Source organism: Chroicocephalus ridibundus, chromosome 8 (genome assembly GCF_963924245.1).
Source record: "Chroicocephalus ridibundus chromosome 8, bChrRid1.1, whole genome shotgun sequence".
Lineage (NCBI taxonomy): Eukaryota > Metazoa > Chordata > Aves > Charadriiformes > Laridae > Chroicocephalus > Chroicocephalus ridibundus.
In genome coordinates this window covers 49,662,148-49,682,104 of record NC_086291.1, presented here as the reverse complement: position 1 = coordinate 49,682,104, position 19,957 = coordinate 49,662,148, and the positions used below count along the sequence as shown (strand labels likewise).

General features: G+C 60.1%; 1 protein-coding gene across 1 annotated transcript; it reads right to left on the bottom strand.

The window, feature by feature from the left end:
* Positions 1-1,514: 1,514 nt before the first annotated feature.
* HS3ST2 (heparan sulfate-glucosamine 3-sulfotransferase 2) lies at positions 1,515-15,930 on the bottom strand. Its single transcript, XM_063344609.1, has 2 exons — positions 15,318-15,930; positions 1,515-2,817 (listed from the first exon to the last, which is right to left on the bottom strand). The coding sequence occupies exons 1-2, from the start codon at positions 15,803-15,805 to the stop codon at positions 2,199-2,201; spliced, it is 1,107 nt and encodes a 368-aa protein (XP_063200679.1). The 5' UTR covers positions 15,806-15,930; the 3' UTR covers positions 1,515-2,198.
* Positions 15,931-19,957: the final 4,027 nt, after the last annotated feature.

Sequence of the window (19,957 nt, the reverse complement as noted above, 5' to 3'; positions counted from 1 at the left end):
GCTCGAGCTGAGATTTAGATGCTAGTGGTAAATTGCAACCTTTGACAGAAATGCCTGAGATTTGCTACAAAAATCAATAGATGATTCAAACAGTCCAGCACTCGGAAAGGCAAATAACAGCACTCCAACAAGAGCCGTTATTGATATTCATGAACAGTGGTGCTCATTACAGGGCCTGCTAACAGGTTTGTAAGATGGATTGCCGCAGGATTGGATGGGGCTACGTGTGTGCATCCACAGAGCGGGCTGTCCTCTGACAGGCTGGGACCCCACGCTGCCTGCCTGTGCCAGGGCGGCTCATCCCCAAGGCTGAGTCCTGTGGGGGCTGTCGGGATCCCCGCTCCCCCCGCTGCTCATGGGGTGCTGAGCTGGACTCTCAGCAGTGCTGAGCCAGCAGCACAGCGATTCTGAGCTAGGAGCACAGTGATGCTCAGCCGGGAGCACAGCGATGCTCAGCCGGGAGCACGGTGATGCTACGCCTGCCTCCGAGTGCCCGAGGATGCAGCCCATCAATCTCGGCTCCAGGCAGGATGCGGAGCCAGGCTCCTCAAATGCGCTGGCAGTCAGAGGGTGGCTGATCCCGGGATCATCTCAGCGAGGTGCCGTGCAGTGTGGGGGGCAGTGCGGTGCTCGCAGGAGAGGCAGTGACAGGGCTGGCCTGGTCGGGGTGAGGGGCGTCTGCCTGTGTGCTGCCGGACACTGCAGTGCCACAAGGACTGGCTGGGTTCAGAGACCAGCGAGTGGGCTGGTGCTAAGGGTTGGGACCAGGGACCATCCTGCAGGGAGCAGGGCTGGTGTGCAGGTGCGGGGGTCTCTGCTCCAGCCCTGCTTGGAGAAGGTGCAGGAACTCCCAGCTCCCAGCCGGCACGGCCATGTTGTGCCTGGGTGAAATGGCGCGGGAGCTGCTGGGGGCACGGGCACCTCAAGGCACATCCCCAATGCGCAGCTGCGGGTGCCGCAGTGGCTGCTCAGCTTTGTGCAGCTGAGGCAGGGCAGGAGGGGAGGGTGAAAGTCCAGGCTCCCTGTCCCTGCCTGTCCCTGCCGGTCCATGGTGCAGCACCTCCACCTGAGCTGGCTGCAGCCGCCGGGGATGTAAATCAAAGGACAGCCGTGACTAATGGAATGGGAGGTGTGCATGGGCCGGGGTGGGGGGCAGCACTTGACATTTCAGTGTAATTGTGGGCTCCTACGGAACAGCCCATTAAGTTGAACCATAAATTACTGCTGTGTGCACCTAATGCAGTCTGTCCTCCTCCTCGCACCTGGCAGGAGGTGGCATTAACTTCGGGGTTCTCTGGCACTCCCGAGTGGTGCCATCACCCCTGTGAAGGGCTGTGCCACGGGTCCCCTCCTCACGGTGCGGGGCTGATCCGCTGTCCTGCCCGAGCCCCGTGCCCGCCACCTCGCCAGACCCACGGGCGCAGTGGGGCTTTGCACGGCCCCTGGCAGCACTTAGGGCCGCCCAGCCTCGCCCTAAGAAAAGCCCATGCATACGGACCGGTGGTAGCCGCTTTTATTTACACAAAGGGATCACATGCTGAACAAGGAAACTAGTGCCACTAAAGTACCCGTAACAGCAGGATTCTGTGCTTTATTCACAGGACAAAATATCGGTACAACATTTTTCATAGACTTCTTTTTCAAGCAGATACATCTCACTGTCCTCGTGGTTACACACTGCGCTTAAGTGACGAAAGGCAAAGCGGAGCGGCCGGAGCTCTGCCTGCCCCAGCACCGCAGTGGGACGTGGCCCCACGGGGGCAGCCCCAAGGCCGCTGCCCACGGTCGGGGGCGTCCGGGGGCGCCCGTTTGCTCTGAGACACAGAGGAGGGATGTGCCTTGGAGCAGCCTGCACATAGGCTGCAGGACGGGGCCATCACCGTGGCCCTGGTGTCCATGTGGCAGTAAAAGCAAATGGGACCCCATGGAGCAAGCCACGGCACTGCTGACCTGCTGGGACGGGCAGTGCCTGCTGGGCACTCATCCTTCAGTGGCTGCGGCGGGACTCTGTGTGTTCCCCCTGTCTTGGCTCGCCCTGGAGCATTGTGGCTTCCCAAGGGCCAGGGAAGCCCCTCGCCTGCCTCTGCTCATGGATTCTGGGCAGGACAAGCTGGGCCAGGGGGTCTTGGCTCCAGCCCCCCTGGGCCCCCTCACGGAAGACTGCAGCCTCACGTCACTGCAGCTCTGCTCCCGGACACTTATTCCCACCTGAAGTCTTGCCCAACTGTTTCATAGAATTTGATATTATAAGGTCTATAAAAGTCCCGAAGCTGCTCGATCACCTCAGGGTCTATCTGTACATGAGTCCTGCCTTTGGACTTGCCCAGGCAGCGAGGCAAGCCGCTGCTCTCCGACTTTTTCAGGCAAGGAAAGCCTTTTGTCTTGTTGAAGTAGAAGTGCTTGTCCGTGATAACCCGTTTGATGCCCAGGAAGTCCTGGACTTTGCCCATCTCCCCGGCTGGGTCCGTGATCAGCTTTTCCCCGCTGACAAAGTGGATCTGGGAGAGGGGGAAGTACTGGAGCCAGCTCTCCAGGTGCACGGCGTACATCCCAATGCGGATGGCATTCCAGGACGTGTCCACCAGCCCCAGGCTGCGGTTGCGGAAGGACAGCCCCTCGAAGGTGGGGATGTCTGGCTTCTTGGAGAGCGTCTGCGTGTAGTCCGAGATGGCCCGGGTGACCGGGTTCCTCACCACCACGATCAGCTTTGTGTCCCGGGACATGTTGAAGATCCGCCGTGGTGCCTCCTTGGTGACAAAGTAGCTGGGGGTCTTCTCCACTGTGATCTGGCTGTCGAGCGTTCGCGGCATCAGGCTCCTGCAAGCGAAGCAGAAGGTGATGGTGAGGAAGGAGCCAGGCCAGGTGCAGCACCGGGAGGTAGTTTCTGCAGCATGGGGCTGGTGGGGTGTCCCCTCCCAGCAGGACAAGGCAGGACAAGGCAGGCACAGTTCTGCAGTGCTGCAGAGGGCCCCCGGCCATGGCTGTCGTCCCAGCCCCAGGGGACACCTGTGCAGAGGACGGGGGCACTGGCAGCCCTGTTGGCACAGCAGCAAGCAGAGATGCTCGGCTCCCGGGGAGGGCAGAGCCAGGCAGGAGGGAGGGCAAGGGCACAGCCAGACTATCGGGAAACTCAGGGCTGCGTGGCAGCTGGGGCTGCTTTGTTCCCATCAGCAGTAAAATCGTTATCAGTGTAAGGAAAGCGCCTGAGCTCAGCCTGCAGCCGGGAAGGGGAGCGGGTCCTGCCACCCGCCCCAGTCCCTGGCACAGACGCGTTACCCAGCAGATAGTTTCTGCCGGAGCTCAGCCTTTCATCCCCTATTCCTACACCAGCTGCCATTTGCAGAAGAAATTACAGCGGTTCCTTCCGGAATTACTGCAATTACACGGCATCTCTCCTCCTCAATTGCATTACGGCACACCCGGGCTCCCACGCACCCTGTGCTGCCGGTGCAGTGAGCACCGTGCCAGGGCAGAGGAGGGTGCCAGGCCCGGAGCGTGCCAGCCTCCGGTACCCGGCGAGAGGGCAGCTCCCTCGTCCTTCTGCCTTTATCCCGGAGGCAGGCAGGAAATCAGTGCTGCCGGCACGCAACCCTTGTGCCCAGGGATGGAAAAGGCTGCTGGCACTGGGATGCAGGAACGTGGCGGCTGTGAGATGCCACCGCCACAAAAAGCTGTGGGGAGTGACGGCTGCATCCCTGGGTGCTGTGCTGCTCCTCCAGCGGGAGCTGGGAGTGAGGGGCTGCCCAGAGACACAGGGCTCATATCCACAAGGATATCACCCACCCCACCAGGGCTTGATCAGGCTCCGAGATGGCGTCCTGCGTACACCCGTCTGTTTCTGGCACAGGGAGCCGGGCTGCAAGCTCAGGGAGGGAGCACCAGACCAGGGGAAAATGTAACCTCCCTCCAGCCCAGCTTAGCACTAATTAAATCATTTGCTTTGACATGTGAACATCCAAATCAAATAAAAACTAATGGGATGGAAAGATTTATAAATTGGTCTTGTATTACTAGAGTAAACTATCAAATCCATCGCAATCAGATTCATGGCGCCACGGGTCCCCTGGCTGGAGCGGGCAGGGAGCAGGCAGGGAGCTGCTGCCACGACAGCTCCGGGCACGCAGGAGCCTTTGGCAGCGAGTTGGATGCCTACCTCGGTGCCATCGCCCTCCTTCCGCAGCCCCTTGGGGAGAGGTGCAGGCTGGAGGGGCACCTTCTATTCCAATTACACTCATTGCTCAGAAGCATCTGTGCCTTTTTCCACTTTGCGGTGCAAGTTGTTGTCTCGTGTTCATAAACTCACTGACTTGGATTCAGCTGTGCAGCAGAACACAGGCTGAGAGGCACCGTCAGGTGCTGCCTGGGGAGAGTTTCATGGGGATGTGTGAAAAGTGTCCCCAGGTGTGCTTTTTTTTTTTTTAAGAACGGAGCCCGCTTGTTTAACGCAAGATGCCCACACGTGCCTGGCACTGAGCAGCACACTGGCTGCCCAAGACCCCATGGGCCACCTGGCCACAGGGACCCCAGGGAGCAGGAGGGGTGCCCCCGCCTCAGTCCCCTCCTGCTGCACTTCTCCAGGGGCACAGCAGGGCTCTTCCAAGAGGAAGGGGCAAGCTCAGCCGGCTCGCTCCCCTCATGGACCCATGGAGGTTCTTCAGTGCACAGCAAACACCTTGTGGTGCCGGGGACTGGGCAGCGAGGATGCTGCTCTCCAGCCGCATCCGCACCCTGGCAGCACCACTGCAGCCGCTGTGTGAGCACGTGTGTCGTTAACTCAGCTGGTGGGGCTCCTCGTGAGCCCCCCGCTCCCCCACAACACATCCCCCAGACGGGGTCTGCAGAGGGTGCTCACCCCTGCCAGGGGACCAGGGAAGGAGGCTGGGGAGGAGCTGGTACGTCACGTTAACAGACTGGGAGCTACGGATGTCTGGGCAACCCAGCGAGGCCCCGGGACAGAAGCAGTCCGGGAACGCAAACATCAGCAACCCTGTCTGCAGCAATTCAGCTGGTGAGAGCGCAGCACTGATTTATTCATGGGCTAAACCCCGCACAGGCACCACGGCCATGCTGCAACACGGGTGTTTCCGAGAGCTGCATCAGCCCGGGGACCGACACCACACACCTCCAGGGAAAGCAGCAGTCACTGCAGGGTCCCTAAAACAAGGTCCACAGCCACCAGCTTTGGGGCTTGTTCTGTAGAGAGAAACCTGAAGGAAGACCTAAATGGAGGAGATACAACAGCAGCCCACAACATCCCGTGTGACAAGAGGACCACGAGGGAAGACCCGGTGCATCGCGGAGGGCAGCAGCTTGTCAAGGGTGGTGGGTCCCCGGTAGACCCGGGACACTCCCTGTGAAGGTGACGTGTGGACAAGAAGAGACTGTGGTCCACGGGGACCAGATGAGCAGCTGGAAGAATCCCGTGGAGAGATACTAAAGAGACGTACCCAGAGGTCTGTGCCAGGCTGTTGGGGAGCTACAGGAGATGATGGCTGAGGCTGGCCTCACTCCCCCCAGCGCTGGCACAGGGCCGTGGTCCCCATGCCCTGCGTCGCTCCTGAGCTGCCGGGCCACTGCCCCTTCGGTGAGGGGAGAGGGGCTGCCTGTCCTGGGGCAGCCTGGCAGCCAGTCACGCGCCCTCTTGACCAGTTTCCTCACTTGAAAGAGAACACACTAATCAGCTAGCATAAATTAACAGGGATGTTTTACGGAGGTACCTGAGGACGGACATGGCTTAATTGGCCTTTCCCACTGCTCCGCTTCAAACCCCATAAATCCAGATTACGATTCCCATTGTTTAATGACTGTCAGGAAATGCTAATTTAACGGCAGGCATCAGGGCTGTATCTCTGTATCACAAACAAGTTTCATCATAAATCAGCGCGGGACAGCTTTATAAGTGATTCACTATTACAATATATTGGTGGAGAACCATAAAACTGCTGTTTCATTAATGGCTCATCTTCAGGCTTGTTAGACTTTCATTACGTGAGCTATTAGGTCCATGTATTCAAAAAATGAAATTACAGGTTCTAATCCATTATGAGAAACACAAAATCTCTGCACAGTAAATTACTGAAATGAGACAAGAGTTGTTGTTTTTTAAATGGACTCCCAGTGTTTGCTGCTCCTGAACAACAGAGACTGCTGAGACAACAAAACACAACCCGAATAGATAAATAAATCACCAGTGAAACCATGCAAGGGGGAGAAATGTCATCCAGGCATTCATCTTTAAGCTAACGGCGGGATCCCCAGAGCTGCAAGAGCGGGGAAATGCATTGCAAACTTAATTACAGTTGACTTCAAAATGATATTTTTGGACTTCTGCATTCACAGAGTTATTTGCATACAAATAGCATGTCACATAGTTTTAAGCCCCAGACTCGCGTGTTTAGGTGTGAAGGCTCTCGGTAGCCGGCTTGCGGCGCCGCGTGGCCAGGACTTAGCCAGGAGCCGCTCCTGCTGCTTCAGGGACCCGTCCTGGGCGCTTGTGACTTGCTAAAGATCCCCAGCCAGCCTTGGCACCAGCTCCCGGCACGCGCTGAGTGAGCCGCTGCCAGGCCATGCCCACACTGATGCCAGCACAGTGATGGTGACGTATCGGCAACACCGGCGGGGAGGGATGGCTGGAGCACTTGTTGGGTGACACCAACCTGCTGTTCTTGGGAGAGTTGCTGGGTGCTGAGGGATGGTCAACGGCCACCTCCTCCAGCGCCCAGGATGAGGAGGGTGCTGCTGGGAGGGGACAGTGCGGCCGTCATCACGACCCCGCTAGATAACGGGTCCCTCCGTGACAGTGGAGTTGGGTGGTCACCTCTGTCGCAGGAGGTGCGGGGGGTGGCTTTGGTGGTCTGGGAGGGCAGCACGAGGCTGCTTCCCTCGGCCCCAGCCCTCCAGCTTCCTCCACAGAGTGACAGAGCTGCCGATACTGGTGTCACACCAGCCGCTGCCAAAGCTGTCCCCATCAGCACAGCCGGGCTGGAGAAACCCCCAGGCTTTCTCCATCCGGCAGTGGTCCACCAACACTGTGCCCTGGAGATGGGAATCTGTGATGCGGCAGAAATGGAGGAGGTCAAAAAACGCTGATGCTCAGTGAATACCAGGGCGGCTCTGCACAGAAATCATTAGGGACGTAGTGGAGAAAGCTCTGGGCTTGCAGCAGTGCTGTGGGCTGGAGAGCAGAGCAGCCTCTCCCCGGCCTCAACCCGGCTCTCTCCGACTGCCTGGGAGACAAAAAACCACACGGGAGGGTCAGGGACATGCCCAGCGCTGCCCCAGCCCTGCTGCTCTCTGCGGAGGATGCTGTGCTTTGCCCCAGCTCAGGCTCCCTGCCCAGGTGAGAGCCGCTGCCCGCCCCACTGCCATACCCACCCACAGCTGCAATACCGCAGACACGGCCCCGAGAGGCGCAGGAGGGGTCCCCAGGGAGGGACAAACTTCGCGGGAGGTGTCGGAAGCTCTTCCAGCAGCAGCGGTGGGATGCAGCTTGCACCTCGTTCCCTGCAGACGCCGTTCAGCAGCCACAGGCTTTTCATTTTGTTTGCTTTTCATTTTGCCAAGGCAGCCAACACACTGACCATCACAGGCATTTAGTTTTTGGGGCATCACAGCTCCCCCCAGCACAGCCCGTCAGTCGGGGGCTGCAGGCACCTGTGCTCGACGGTGCCCCTGCAAACACTCCCCCGGGGCTGGGACCCGCTGGGCATACTGGGGGGAATGGGGCTTGGCCCCGGCCCCAGCCAAATCCCCTGCTCAACGCATTACTCCGGCTGGAGGGACAGCACTAATTCCTCTTGAATCAGACATTATTTTCATCACGGTTACTCAATTCTTCAAGCCCTTCAGTGCCATTTGACACGGGCATTAACGCTCCCTTCCAACCTGCAGATTTAGAGGTTGCGTTTGCCCACGTTACTGGAGCGGGGAGACACGTGGGGTACATCCAGACGCTGGCGCGGACCCAGGAGAGCTGCTGTCCTCCGACGTGGCCGAGCTGGCATCGCTGTGCCCCACAGCGCCTGGGAGCCGGCATGTCCTTGGGCAGCCCCCACGGCCCCATGGCTGTGGGGCGGCAGCAGCAGAGAGCTGGACCCTGGCTGCGAAGGCAGCACCTCGCCCTGAAGGAGTTAAATGCTCACCAGCACCTTTCCTAGACCTGAATTATTAATTTTCTTATAATCTGCCTTTGGGCACCCCGTGGCCCCTACAACACTCCCACATTAAAGAAACATGCGCTCCCTCGCTGGCTGCGCCGCTTTGATGTCGAACATGCGTGAAACACTCTCCCAGGGAGGAATTTGTACAAAAATTCATCAGACGATTGAGATATTGTAGATAAGCGTGCGTGGGGAAAGTGCCCATCCGACAATCCCATTAACAGCGCTGGCCCCTCCATCCAGCCTGCGGAGTGCGGAGGAGAGCGGGGCAGCTCCCGGGTAAATATTTGCCTGCTGCAGCTGGCTGTGTGCAAGGACGCGGCGGGTGCATCCCAGGCTCTCCTCAGAGGCTAGCGACTGACGTCTGCGTAATCCTGGACTCCATCCGCTCGTCGGCATGAAAACAAACTGTTTAATTTGGCAAAGAACCCCAAGCGCTGGCTCTTGTGACGAGGGTTGTGCGCTTTCCCTCTTCCAGCTGACGTCGCAGGCTCAGCGGCTGCATGCGGGGACGCTGCCCGTGCGCAGGCAGAGAGAGGGGACCCCCCAGCCTGGGAGCCAAAATACTCCAACGCAAGTGAGCACCCACTCGCCACCCTCCTGGTGGGGCCAGACCGGCTGGGGCTCACAGGGTGGTCGGCAGCAGCGAGGGTCCCTGTCCCGTGTGGCAGCGGGGAGCTGGGAGAAGGGTGGTCTGCGAGCGCGTCTCCAGCTGCAGCTTGACGTGTTGGAGACGAGCACAGAAACTCTTCCAAGAGCACCGACTGGCACTGGGATGGTCCTGTGGGACCGCTCCACCCTGACCCGGCGCCAGGTCCCCTCCCCACACCACAGCCTGCCCCTCGCCCCCCCACACGCCGGCCGGAGCTGTGCCAGAGGGCTGCCCGCCACGCTGTCCCAGCTGGAGCAGGGGAAGGCACGGGCGGAATCCCACCGGGAATGGAAGAGTGGAAGCGGCTGCCGCACGGGAGTCAGCACTCAGCCCCGAGCTCCTGTGCCGTGCCATGGGTGCACGGAGCCAACAGCCACCACCGGCTCTCGCTTGGCTCAGCGGGACTGCAGACGGTGTCAGTAGATGAAAGCTCAAGCAAAGCCACTCAGAGGTTTAAGCAAAACTGGGTCAAGCACGCGAGAAACCGAGGTGTGAGGAAGATAAAAAAACTCTCCCCGGCTGAGTGACATTGCAGCGGACGTCTAGGACACAGGGACACCCCGGCTGAGGGATGCACAGCTGGTGCTTCGCAGTGAAAGACCACTGCGAGGGGATCACGGAGCAAACAGGAATCCCTCAGCGCTGCTGCGTCCCCTCCCCTGCCCCGCTAAGGCTTGTGGCACGACAATAACAGGGTTGGGGAGGGGACTGGCTCGGGAGCAGGGGGGACTCGCTGCATCCTCCAAACCCACACAGTTCAAGAGGGATGCAGCATGTCCATCCCGACAAAATGCCACCCCAAACGACCGTGGCCGGCCTGGCCCCGCGTCCCTGCTGCCACCACCCCGCACTAAGGCAGCCTCAGATTTAATGATGGATCCGCTGCCTTTAATAAATGTTTATGTTCAAAGAATTTACACCAGTGCTCACAGGCAGCTAATGAGGGACATTTCAATGCATAAAAGCAGTGTGAACACAGTAATTAACTTTGTTGCTGATTCATTTTTAATCATTTAAATGCTCCAGAGATTTGCAGTGTCCTTTAAGTCAACAAAATCTTTTCCAAAGGGCATGCTGCCAACGCCCTTCATGCACACCAGCGGATGCGTAACTCCCACCTTCCTAAATAACCGGCCAGCACCGACTGAGGGTCTGACAAAGTCCGAGGCCAGGAAGCAGCAGGAGGTGAGGGCTTCCCAGCGCAGTGCTCGTGGACCTCAGCTCACCATCCCTCCCGCTACCGCTGGGTCGGGGCAGACAGCCCCCCAGCAAGCCCACACACTCCAGCCCAGCGTGAGCCCAGCCGCTGGGTGAGACCCTGCGGCTCATGGAGAAAGGCTGGGGTCTCCCCTTCTCCCATTTCCAGGGCAACTCCTTCCACAAGGGACACTTTAAAAAATGAATATTCCTTTAAAAAAAAAAATCACATACTATGCCCCAGCTGCTGCAGTGATGCCCTAATTAAAACCTGGTGTCAGAGATATGTTGCCCACTGGGTGATCTTTCAGTGCTCAGGTGCGAGCAAAGGGATGGGACAATGTGCTGGCACCACCAACAAACCACACCGCCCAGCAGCGTGTCCCACCGACCCCACGTCACACGCCAGTGCTGAGAACGGGTGACTCCAGTCACATCTAACGCACCAGCTGCCAGGGATGTAGACATGACACAGTCATCATGCAGAGGATCCAGGGCTGCAGACACCCGTCTCCAGACGCAAATGCCAGGTGCTGATGGCCCCGTGCCTGGGTGGCTGCTGTCCTGATAGAGGGTCTCGGGCACCACCTGCCCCAGGAGCCTGCTCTGGTCCCTGCTCCCAGCCCAGTGGCAGCAATTAGCGGACACACCAGCCCCAGCCAATCCCGGAGCACACATCATGCGGCAGAAACCATAGACGGCACCTCGATGGACACCCAAGGTCACCAGGGACCAGCATCCTTCACTTTTCAGTTTCATGAAGCATCCGTGCCCACAGCCATGCCAGCTTATGAGCTGGATTTCTTGCTACCAAAGCCAAGGTTACAACAAATTGCCGCGTTTACAAAAAAGGTCGTGGAAGACAGAGCAAGAACACGCATCATTAATATTGAAGGCCTGGCACCCTGCGTGGATGTACCTCCCTGTGTTTCTCCCAGCGCCTTGGCAGGGGAAGCCCTCCTGGGGCCTGAGCAAGGGGCTCCGCAGCGCCCGAGCCCACCCAGAGGAGCGCAGGGGCAGGACCACAGCCCACAGGCAGATGTGGGCAAGGCAGTGACCAGGGAACATGCTGCCTTCAGGGCAGCTCCTCACACAAAAGTCTCTGCCGGAGGTTTCGTACCCGTTCCTCAGAGCCCAGGCACTCTCTGAAGTCAAGGAAATTTCAAAGCATCCTTGAAGCTTGCTGCCTTCCTCTCTTCTTACTAATTAACTTTAGCAAAATGCACTGTCAGTCAAGCCCACAAAACAGTCCGTGTCGTTGGGCAAAGCATAATGGGCTCCCATTTGTGTGTGAGCCAACCTGGCCATTAGCGGAGAGCAATTAGTGAGGCGGAGTGCAGGAGCCGGGTTTGCCCGCTCCCTCCTCTCCCTCCCGCAGGCACAGGGATGCGAGGACGGTGCAGCGATGCTCCCGGCCTGGCGGGGTCTGCTCTCCCGGGGCAGCCACAGTGCCCACCGCTCAGAGGCCGGCAGTGCCCCTTCTGCTGCCACAGCCCTAGGAGCACCCCAAAACCAAAGGCAACGCTGGGCAAAGCCCCAGCAGTGGGGGTGCCCCCAGGGACCTGTCGCACCGGCACGTGGGGAAGCCCGAGCTTGGCCCAAGGGCCATCCCTGGGCCAGGATTCAGGCAGATGGATCCGTGCGGGAGCCAAATGGGGCTCTCCCCTGTGCCAGCGCCTGTCTCCTGGCTCGGCTCCTGCAGACAGAGGTGCAGTGGAGCCTGCCAGGCAGAAGCCGAGCTCAGCCTGCAGCCAAATCTGCCAGGAAAAGCCCCTCTCTCTGAAAATAACGCTGGAGCATCCTAGAGGGTTACCTGGGAATCCTAAGGAGGAAAACTGTACCCCAAGACGCTGTAATTACAGTCACTGCTCAAAGATAGCTGCAAATTAAACAACACCATCTTCCCTGTGTTCTGGAAAATATTGAAGGTTATTGGCACACACTACCTGCAGCAGGAAAAAGCTCTGTATTGAACATTTAGTCCAGGATTGGTAATGAATCGATATTCCCCAGTAGCTGGCTGTTTGGTTTCAGTTGTCTTAAAACAGATCTTGCTAAAAATACCTTTCCTGTAGTGTATCTGTAGCTAATGAGGTGGATTAGAGGCTGATGGGAACTGGAAACGGCACGGGTGTTTTGGGGCTGAAGTCGGTGGGCTCCTGGCACGGGGGGAAGCGGAGGGGTCTGGCTGTGCCCGGTGTGCCATCTCCCAGAGCGGAGGGAGCCAAGGCTGCTCCGGGCAATGGCAGGAGCTAAGACAGGAGGCACCATGAGAACAGCAGCTGTGAGCAAGCACGACATTTGGAGCCGGCAAGGACAGGCGGATCAGGAGATGTCCCCTCCCGCTGGTTCTGCCACCTTCGCGTCAGACCAACTCCAGGGCAGGGGAAAATGCGTAAAACCAGGAGCTGATGTTTTCAGAGCATCAGAGGGGCTCAGATCTCACGCTGTTCTCAACCACGTTGAAGACCTACTTGGCCCCTCTGCTCGGCTCCCCACTGGGGCACAAAATGGGAAGGATGGAGCTGGACTGGGCGCTCGGCTGTCGCAGCAGCCAGGGAAGGCGAAGTCTCTGGTCATGATGGGGAAAGTCTTTGCCTTTCCAAGGGATCTGTGCTCAAGGCTACCTGCAGAGACCCCACCACACCACAGTGATCCCCAAGCATGGGAGCATCACCTCTCCCTGGCTGGCAGTTGGGGACAGACTCCAGCTCTGGCCAGGAGCAGCCTCTTGGCCCCGGGGTCCCAGTGGGCCAGCCTTTCCCAGCCAGCGGTTCCTGGTGTCAGCTCTGCCATTCCCCGGGACACGGCCGTTGGCAGGACCCTGCTCTCCTGCTCCCGGGCCTCTTGGCATAGCGACAAGAGCTCATCGCGCTGCGGGTTAGACCTGCTCCACATTTAATTGCTCCACTTGCAAGGAGGAAAATCAATTCCACGTTTTATACATTAGCAGCCTCTGTGCTTAAGTTCTGGCACATTTGTGAGGTTAAAAAAAAAAAGTAATAAAACCAGGGAAGTGTCATTTAATTGTTTTAGCTGAACTAATTTGGAGCCTCCGCTGCTCCGGCATGATCTCTCCATCGATCCAGACACAAAGCCAGGCCCCAGGCAGCATGCTGCTCACCCGGCCGCGCTCCCATCGCTGCCCCTGCCTCACTCAGCAGCTGCCTGTCACCACTGCCATGCACTGTCACAGGCTGCATCCCTCCCAGTCATGGAGGAGTCCCTTCACATGGAGGATTCCAGGTTGAACCATGGCTCAAGGGAGGAGGTTGGATGCTCCATGCTCACTGCCACAGCCCCTTGGTGCTGAAGTGTGTGTGGGAGGGGGACACAGCTCCCACCTCCTGGACCAGCACCACATGGGGTGCCCACAGGTGCCCTTACATGCCCCAGGCAGGGTCTGTCCCAGCACCCAGCCCCGTCCCTTTGGACCAGGCACTGGTAAGCGCTGCCCTGGCTGGGCTCTGCAGCCCTGGGTTTCCTGCGAGGAGCCAGGAGCACTTCTGCAGGAGCAGCACCATGAGGTTCAGTCCTGCACTGCCTGCGGGGCTCCCAGCCCTGGGCTCTCCGCAGTGACCCTGTGCAGAGGAAGCACAAGAGCCCGGAGATCTCCCAGGGCCAAGGACTGCGTGGGGGAACCCCAGCTCAGGACTGGGGTGGCGCTTCCCAGCCAGGCCCTGACCACGCACAGCTCCCCTCTGTGCGAGGGGCTCAGCCAGGACCTGTGCCCTGCTCCATCACCCGCCTGCTACTCTGGATGCCCTTTATCAAACCACTGCTGCTCCTGTCCTTACATGCCTGTATTGCAGAGCTGCTCCCAGCTGTCTGCTTTTAGGCGATGCAGGATGGGTGACAGTGTCTGACGTCAGGGGAGGAAGCATTTGGGGTAGGACAGACCTGCTGAGGGGTGAGAGCAGGCGAAGGACACTGCTACATCTGTTCTCCAAAGGTCAGAAACCAGCATCCTCACGCCACAGGCATGACTCATGTCTGCCCAGCAAGGAGACAAACCAGGACCCCAGCAGAGCTGGAAGTGAGCACCATGTCACGGTGCCTCCCGACCTGCTTGGCAGCCGACGTGCTTGCCCTGCTCTGGAACAGGGGACATCTGCTGAGAAACTGCTGTCAAGACGGAGGGGCAAAGCAAGCTTGGTGCATGGCCCCGTGTGCTGCCTCACACCACTCAAAATGCTTCGACACACTGACTGCACCAGACATCCTTCTCTCTGCTCGAGCTCGCAGGCACCCGGGACTGGACCGAGCCCTCCTCTGCCTCCCGAGGCTAATGCCGAGCACAAGCTCCATGTCCCTGCCCAAGAGCAGCTCAGGGCTCCTGCAGCACTCCACTAACAACTGGGTCGGACGCTGTGGGGATCGGGGTGTGAACTGCCTGCAGCACCGCGTGCAGGACCACAGGTGGGGGATGAACCTATGGACAGAGGATGAGCCCACGGGTGCTGTGACCTGCTCACACGCAGTACTCTGCCTCTCTGCGAGCACCCCAGAGCTCCTCACAAAAGCCTTTACTGAAATTTAAATCCCACCATCTCCTGCTGGAGATGCACTCACTGTTCTCTGCAAATTGTTAGGTGTGGGTCTATCTGAGATCTCTATCTGAGTTCAGAGAGACAAGACAGCGGAGGACAGGGACTGTCCCTCTCACACAGCCAGAGATAAAAGGCGATGCCAGAAGGGTGCTGAGGCACACTGAGTGGGGCTGCAGGGAGGGTAGCCATGCCGTCCCCTGGACTGGTCATTTACTCGTGTTTTGGAGGCCCCTTCACGCAGGCGAGTGTTTTCTCAGACGGGATGGGAAACCTGTTATTGTCCCGGCTCCTGTTCCCGGCGGGGCTGGGGCTCGGGCCGTTGCAGCCGCCGCGCTGCCGTGGCTCCAGCAGCCATTTCCCGCGGCCGGGGGGGGACGAGCCGCGCAGGGCTGGGGCACGGCTGCCCTGCCCGGATCCGGCCCGGCCCCCACCCCGCTGGGCACTGCGGGAGGAGGAGGGAAAACTCCCCGAGTGCGGCCGGGCGACAGGCTCCGCCGGCGTCCCACGGCCGCCCGCCCGTGCGGACCGGAGCGCCGGCTCCCGCCCCGCCGGTGCGCCGAGGGACGTGGCGGCGGCCGCCGCGACAGCGGGAGCGGACCCGGGACCCGAGTCCGCCACCGAGAGCGCCGGGAGGGGAGAAGGCGGTGGGGACCGGTCGGGGGTGATCGCGGTCCCGCCGGCCGGGCAGGGCAGGGGGCGCCCGGGCAAGGCGGGGGCTGCCCGGGCGTGCGGGGGCCGGTCCCGCAGCGCCGCCCTCACCTGTACCACTCCAGCCCGCGGTCGTAGTTCCTGTCGAAGAAGTGGGGCTCGGTGCCCAGGGCTCGCACGTCGGGGTGCACCCGGATGAACTCCAGCACGGCGCGGGTGCCGCCCTTCTTGACGCCCACCACGATGGCCTGCGGCAGCCGCTTGGCTCCCGGGCGGGCCGGCCCCGGGGGGCTACCGGCCGGCGGGGCGGGGGGCTCCCGCGGGCGGCGGGCTGGCGCGGCGCCGCCCGGGGGCTCGGCAGGGGGCGGCCGCCCGCACGGCCGCGACTTCTGCAGAAGTTTCTTGGCGGCGGCGGCGCTGCGGGCGGGCGGGCAGCGGGCGCGGGGCGCGGCGGGGCCGCCGCAGCAGCAGAGGAGGCTGTAGCAGAGGTAGGAGCAGGAGAGCGACAGCGTGAAGAGGACGAGGACCCTCCGCGCCAGCCGCCGGGACGGAGCCGGAGCCGCAGCCGGGGCCCGCCCGCTCGGCGCCCTATGCGCCATGGCTCCATGGGGCCGCGCCGCCGGGCATGGCGCGGCCCGGTCCGGCGCGGCTCGGCGGGGCCCGCCGCTGCCCCCGGGGCCCCGAGGCGGCGGCGCCCCGCACCCTGCGCGGTCGCTCCGGCATGTCCCGCGGCTACGCGGCGGCGCGGCCGGGCCGCCCCGGGGGGCTGCGCCCGCCGCCCCGGCCCCTGCGCGCCCGCGGCCCCGCCGCCGCCGCGGCTCCCATCCCCGGCGGGCGCGGCTCGGCTCGGTGCGGCTCGGACGGCGGCGGCTCCGGCTCTCGCCTCCGCGGGAAGTGCCGGGGCAGAGGCGGCTGCGCTGCTATTTAAGGGGCCGCCTGACGTCAGCTCCTCCCGGAGCCCCCGCGATCGCTCGGCGGCCGCAGCCTCCCCCGGGCCCGGCCGGGATGCCGGTACCTGCAGCACCGAGCCCTCCCGGCCGGGCTGGGGCTGCCACGGGGCTCCCCCGCGGTGCCCGGCTCTGCCCAGCCCTGCCCGGGCGCGGCCCCAGTGCGAGCATCCCGCCCAGCCCCGCCCCGGCCGGTCCCCCGGGCTCCGCCGTGCCGCTGGGGATGGAGGGCAGGGATGGAGGCGCCCGCTGTCCCGCCCGGACCTGCAGGCAGCTCCGAACTCGCAGCGAGTCGCCAACTAGCCAGAGAAGCGGTTGCGGGGCCGCGGACATCCCCGTCTGCGCCCGCAGCCCGGGCTGGGACAGGGGGGCCGGGAGCTGTGCTCCCCGCAGCCGCACAGCCGCCGGGCCGGGAACGCGAACCGGCACTGGAGCGGGTGTGAGCAGCCACCGGGAGCCGGGCAGACAGGGGGCACAGCTGGCAGCAGGCTCGGGACCTGCTGGTAGGGAGGCAACGTGCCCAGCCGGTCCCTAGGGATGCTCCTTCCCGGGTGCCGGAACCGCTCTGCCCCGCAGCCAGCTTCCTCCGAGGGAGGCGATGGGAGCGAAGAAAGGCCGCCCCGCACGGTGGCAACGATTTCTGTCCTCATCAAGGCCAGGAAGAGCAGCCAGCCATCGGCCGCTGTGGTACCGCCGGCAAATAAGAAGGAAAGGCTTGAAGAACATGCAAGAATTAAATTTCTCTGCCAGGCTGGGGATGCTCAGCCTTGCCTGTATGGTTTGTGATACCCTACAAGCAGGCTGATCCAGGAAAGCCACAAGGCTGTTGCAGAATATGGGTGAAGGTTGTTGTTCCATCCCCATCCCTCTGTCTCCCTCTGCTTGACACAGCTTCCTTCCCTCTCATGCCCTGACATCCCAGGCTTCTGCTTCATTGCTCATGCTAAAGCCAATGGCCTGTGTGCAGCACCACTTAAACATTAACAGTCATCGCCCCTGCTTTCTCAGCACGGAAAGCTTGTTCAGCTGCAGAAAACTACTTGTCTTGTTACTTGGGAAGAAGGATGATAATAGAGAGAGACAGGCAAAAAGTGCCAGCCCAACACAAACAAGGATGCTGCAAGCTCCCTGGCAGCCAGTCCAGGGCGGTTATGAGGTTTTCTCTTGTGCAACACCCAGGAACTCAGTGCAGAGGTAAAGAAAGATGGAAAAGACAGCTGAAAAGCAGTGCGTTCAGCAGCCTCTTTCACCTGTGCTGGTGTGGGAGCAGTGGGATTGGACATCCATGGGTGTTTAAAAATAGTTTCTTAAGGAAGAAAGAGTCTGCTGGCGCAGGAGAGCTCTGGAACTGGAGGACAGGGGCTGAGTCCTTGTGGGGCCAACGTCATCATCCTGATGTGATGTGACCCACACGGGTTTTACATTTGGTACCTTGTGTGCTGCTGTGTGTGACAGCAGCTTCTGCCGGGGCGGGCTGGGCACCAGCACCTCTGTGCAGGACAAGGCAGGGAGACAGAGCTGTGCAGCCAGCGTCAGTCCGGAGGAGCCGGCCAGCACTGGACTGTTCCTGGCTGGTGTAAACTCACCCACCGGGCCGTATGTTCCCCACCTGAGCCAGTGCAGTGCCCAGCAGGGAGGTGGCACTGACGGAGCCCGCGGGGCTTCAGCCCCTGCGCCGGGGCATGCTACCCTGCCCGGGCAGTGGTAGCAGGGCAGGAACACCAGAATGGGGATATCTGAGGGGTCAGGCATCGGCAGGCTCCCCTTCCAGCAGCGGAAGGTGTCACTCAGTTCCGCTCCATGACAAACTACCAAAATAAATCTGTGGAAGGGTTGCTTTTTCCATTTTTAGCTGTTTTATTACCTCCATGTGGTGATCCAGCCTCGGCAGCAAACACATTGCTTTGGCATGAACATTAGAGGCGTCTGGATAAATAAAGCTGGTGTGGATGCCTAGACACCTCCAGGTTTCTCTGCTTGCAAGGGAGGAATGTTTTGTAAAGCTGACAATTTTGCTTTCAGTCTTTGTATCTTTGCAGGGCATGTCTTTTCCATGACATGTTTGCTGTTTACACCCCACTCCACATAAGCAACAGCTTTCCAGTGTTTTTGGCACACTCCCGGCCCTGTCGCCTGTGCTAGCAGGAGCCCCAGGAGTCAGCCCTGAGTGGGATCCCCCCGGGGGAGAAGCCAAGCACTGTGCTGCTGCATGAGCTGCCCCGCCATCATGGGAGGAGGGAGCCCTTTGAATCGCTGCAGGAGATTCCCCTGTCACTATCTGGCATCTTGCAGCACGGGGGCTGGAGGAACCACTGCTGTGAGCTCTGGAGAAGGTCCTGCGCCCCCTTCGCCCGTTCCTGAACTGAGCTGGCACTGCATTTTGCTGCCAGCCTTACACCTTCCTCTCCTTTGCCTTCTTTTCTCCACCTCCATTAGCCCCTTTTTCAGGCTCCCACCAGTGCCCCCATCTCCTCCTCACCTCTCCTGGGTTTCTGTCTCTCTTCCCAAGTTGATCTTTCTCATCCTTCCTCCTTCATCTCACAAACTCTCTGATGTCCCTGCTGGGGTGGGATTTACCCAAGAAGCTCAAGACCCCACTGCCTTGCCTGGCATTAGTGCTGGAAGTCCCTCACAGAGTCCTGTCCCTCCCAGGCCAGTTGCAGCTCATAGCACGGTCCTGGATGGTGGTTTGCCTCAGGACAGTTTCTCCAAATGCCCCCAGGAAGCCCCTTGTGCTCCTGTCTACCCACCCTGCCCAGAGCAGCGCCCAGCTCATGGGACCACGGGGGCTGTGGCCAGACAGCACTCATGACAGGAACACCATGGAAGGAATTTGGAACGTGTCCCCGTCCCTCAGCCCGCTTGCCTTGCTCAGCCCCCAAGGCACTGATCACCCCGGGCCATGAACTGACAGCAGGCGGAACCGCTGCCGAGGGCCTCCTGCCACAGTGGGTTTCCCAGGGAGGACCCGGATCGAGGGCTTATCCCAAGCAGAGGCAGATGATGGGCAGGCAAAAAGAGAAAGGCTGCAAAAATGTAGGGATCAGAAGATTGTTACAGAAACACACAAAGAAAGTCTGCGCCAGGAGCACATGAAACCTATAGAAAAAAAAAAGAGAAGCAATAAAATGCATACTGGCAATAGCAAATAAGATTAAAGGTGATATTCTACCCTTGATGTCTTCAGGTTGTAGGCAGAAGAGATCAAGGTTAGAATTTATTTCCAGAGCCAAAAAAACCCCCTCAGGGCCAAAGTGTCATTGTTAATCCAGTTTTCTGTGTCTAATATGTATGTCATTAACAACCTTTTGTTTCTGAGCTGCCACCTTTCTTGGTGCTGGGAATTGATGGCTGAGCAGTACATGTACCTGGACAGGGGATCTTCAGTGCCCCGGGGCAGCTGGAGCTGAGCTGCTCCAGCCTCATAGCCCTGGCAATGTCCTTGAATGCCTGCATGAAGACTCTGCTATGAGGTCTGCTGCTCTTGAGTGTCTCCCAGTTCTCCTTCTTCTGGCAGGAAACTTGGAGCTGGAAAAAGGACATTTCAGTGTTTTGCAGCTGGGAAGCAGAGGAGCAAGAGATGCAGCCGAGCCAGATCTGTGAGCAGCAGCGAGGGGCCAGAAGGGCATGAGGACAGGAGTTGGGGCTGATGGTGCTTGGAGACCTGCTGCATGTCCCTCAGGACCACTGCGGGTGCTGGGATGGGTACATGCCAGTGGGACCCAGCCATTCCCAAATGCTGGGACTGTGTCCTCTCTCCCACTCCGATGGTCCTCCCTCCCTCCTCTTTGGTGCAGCCCTTGC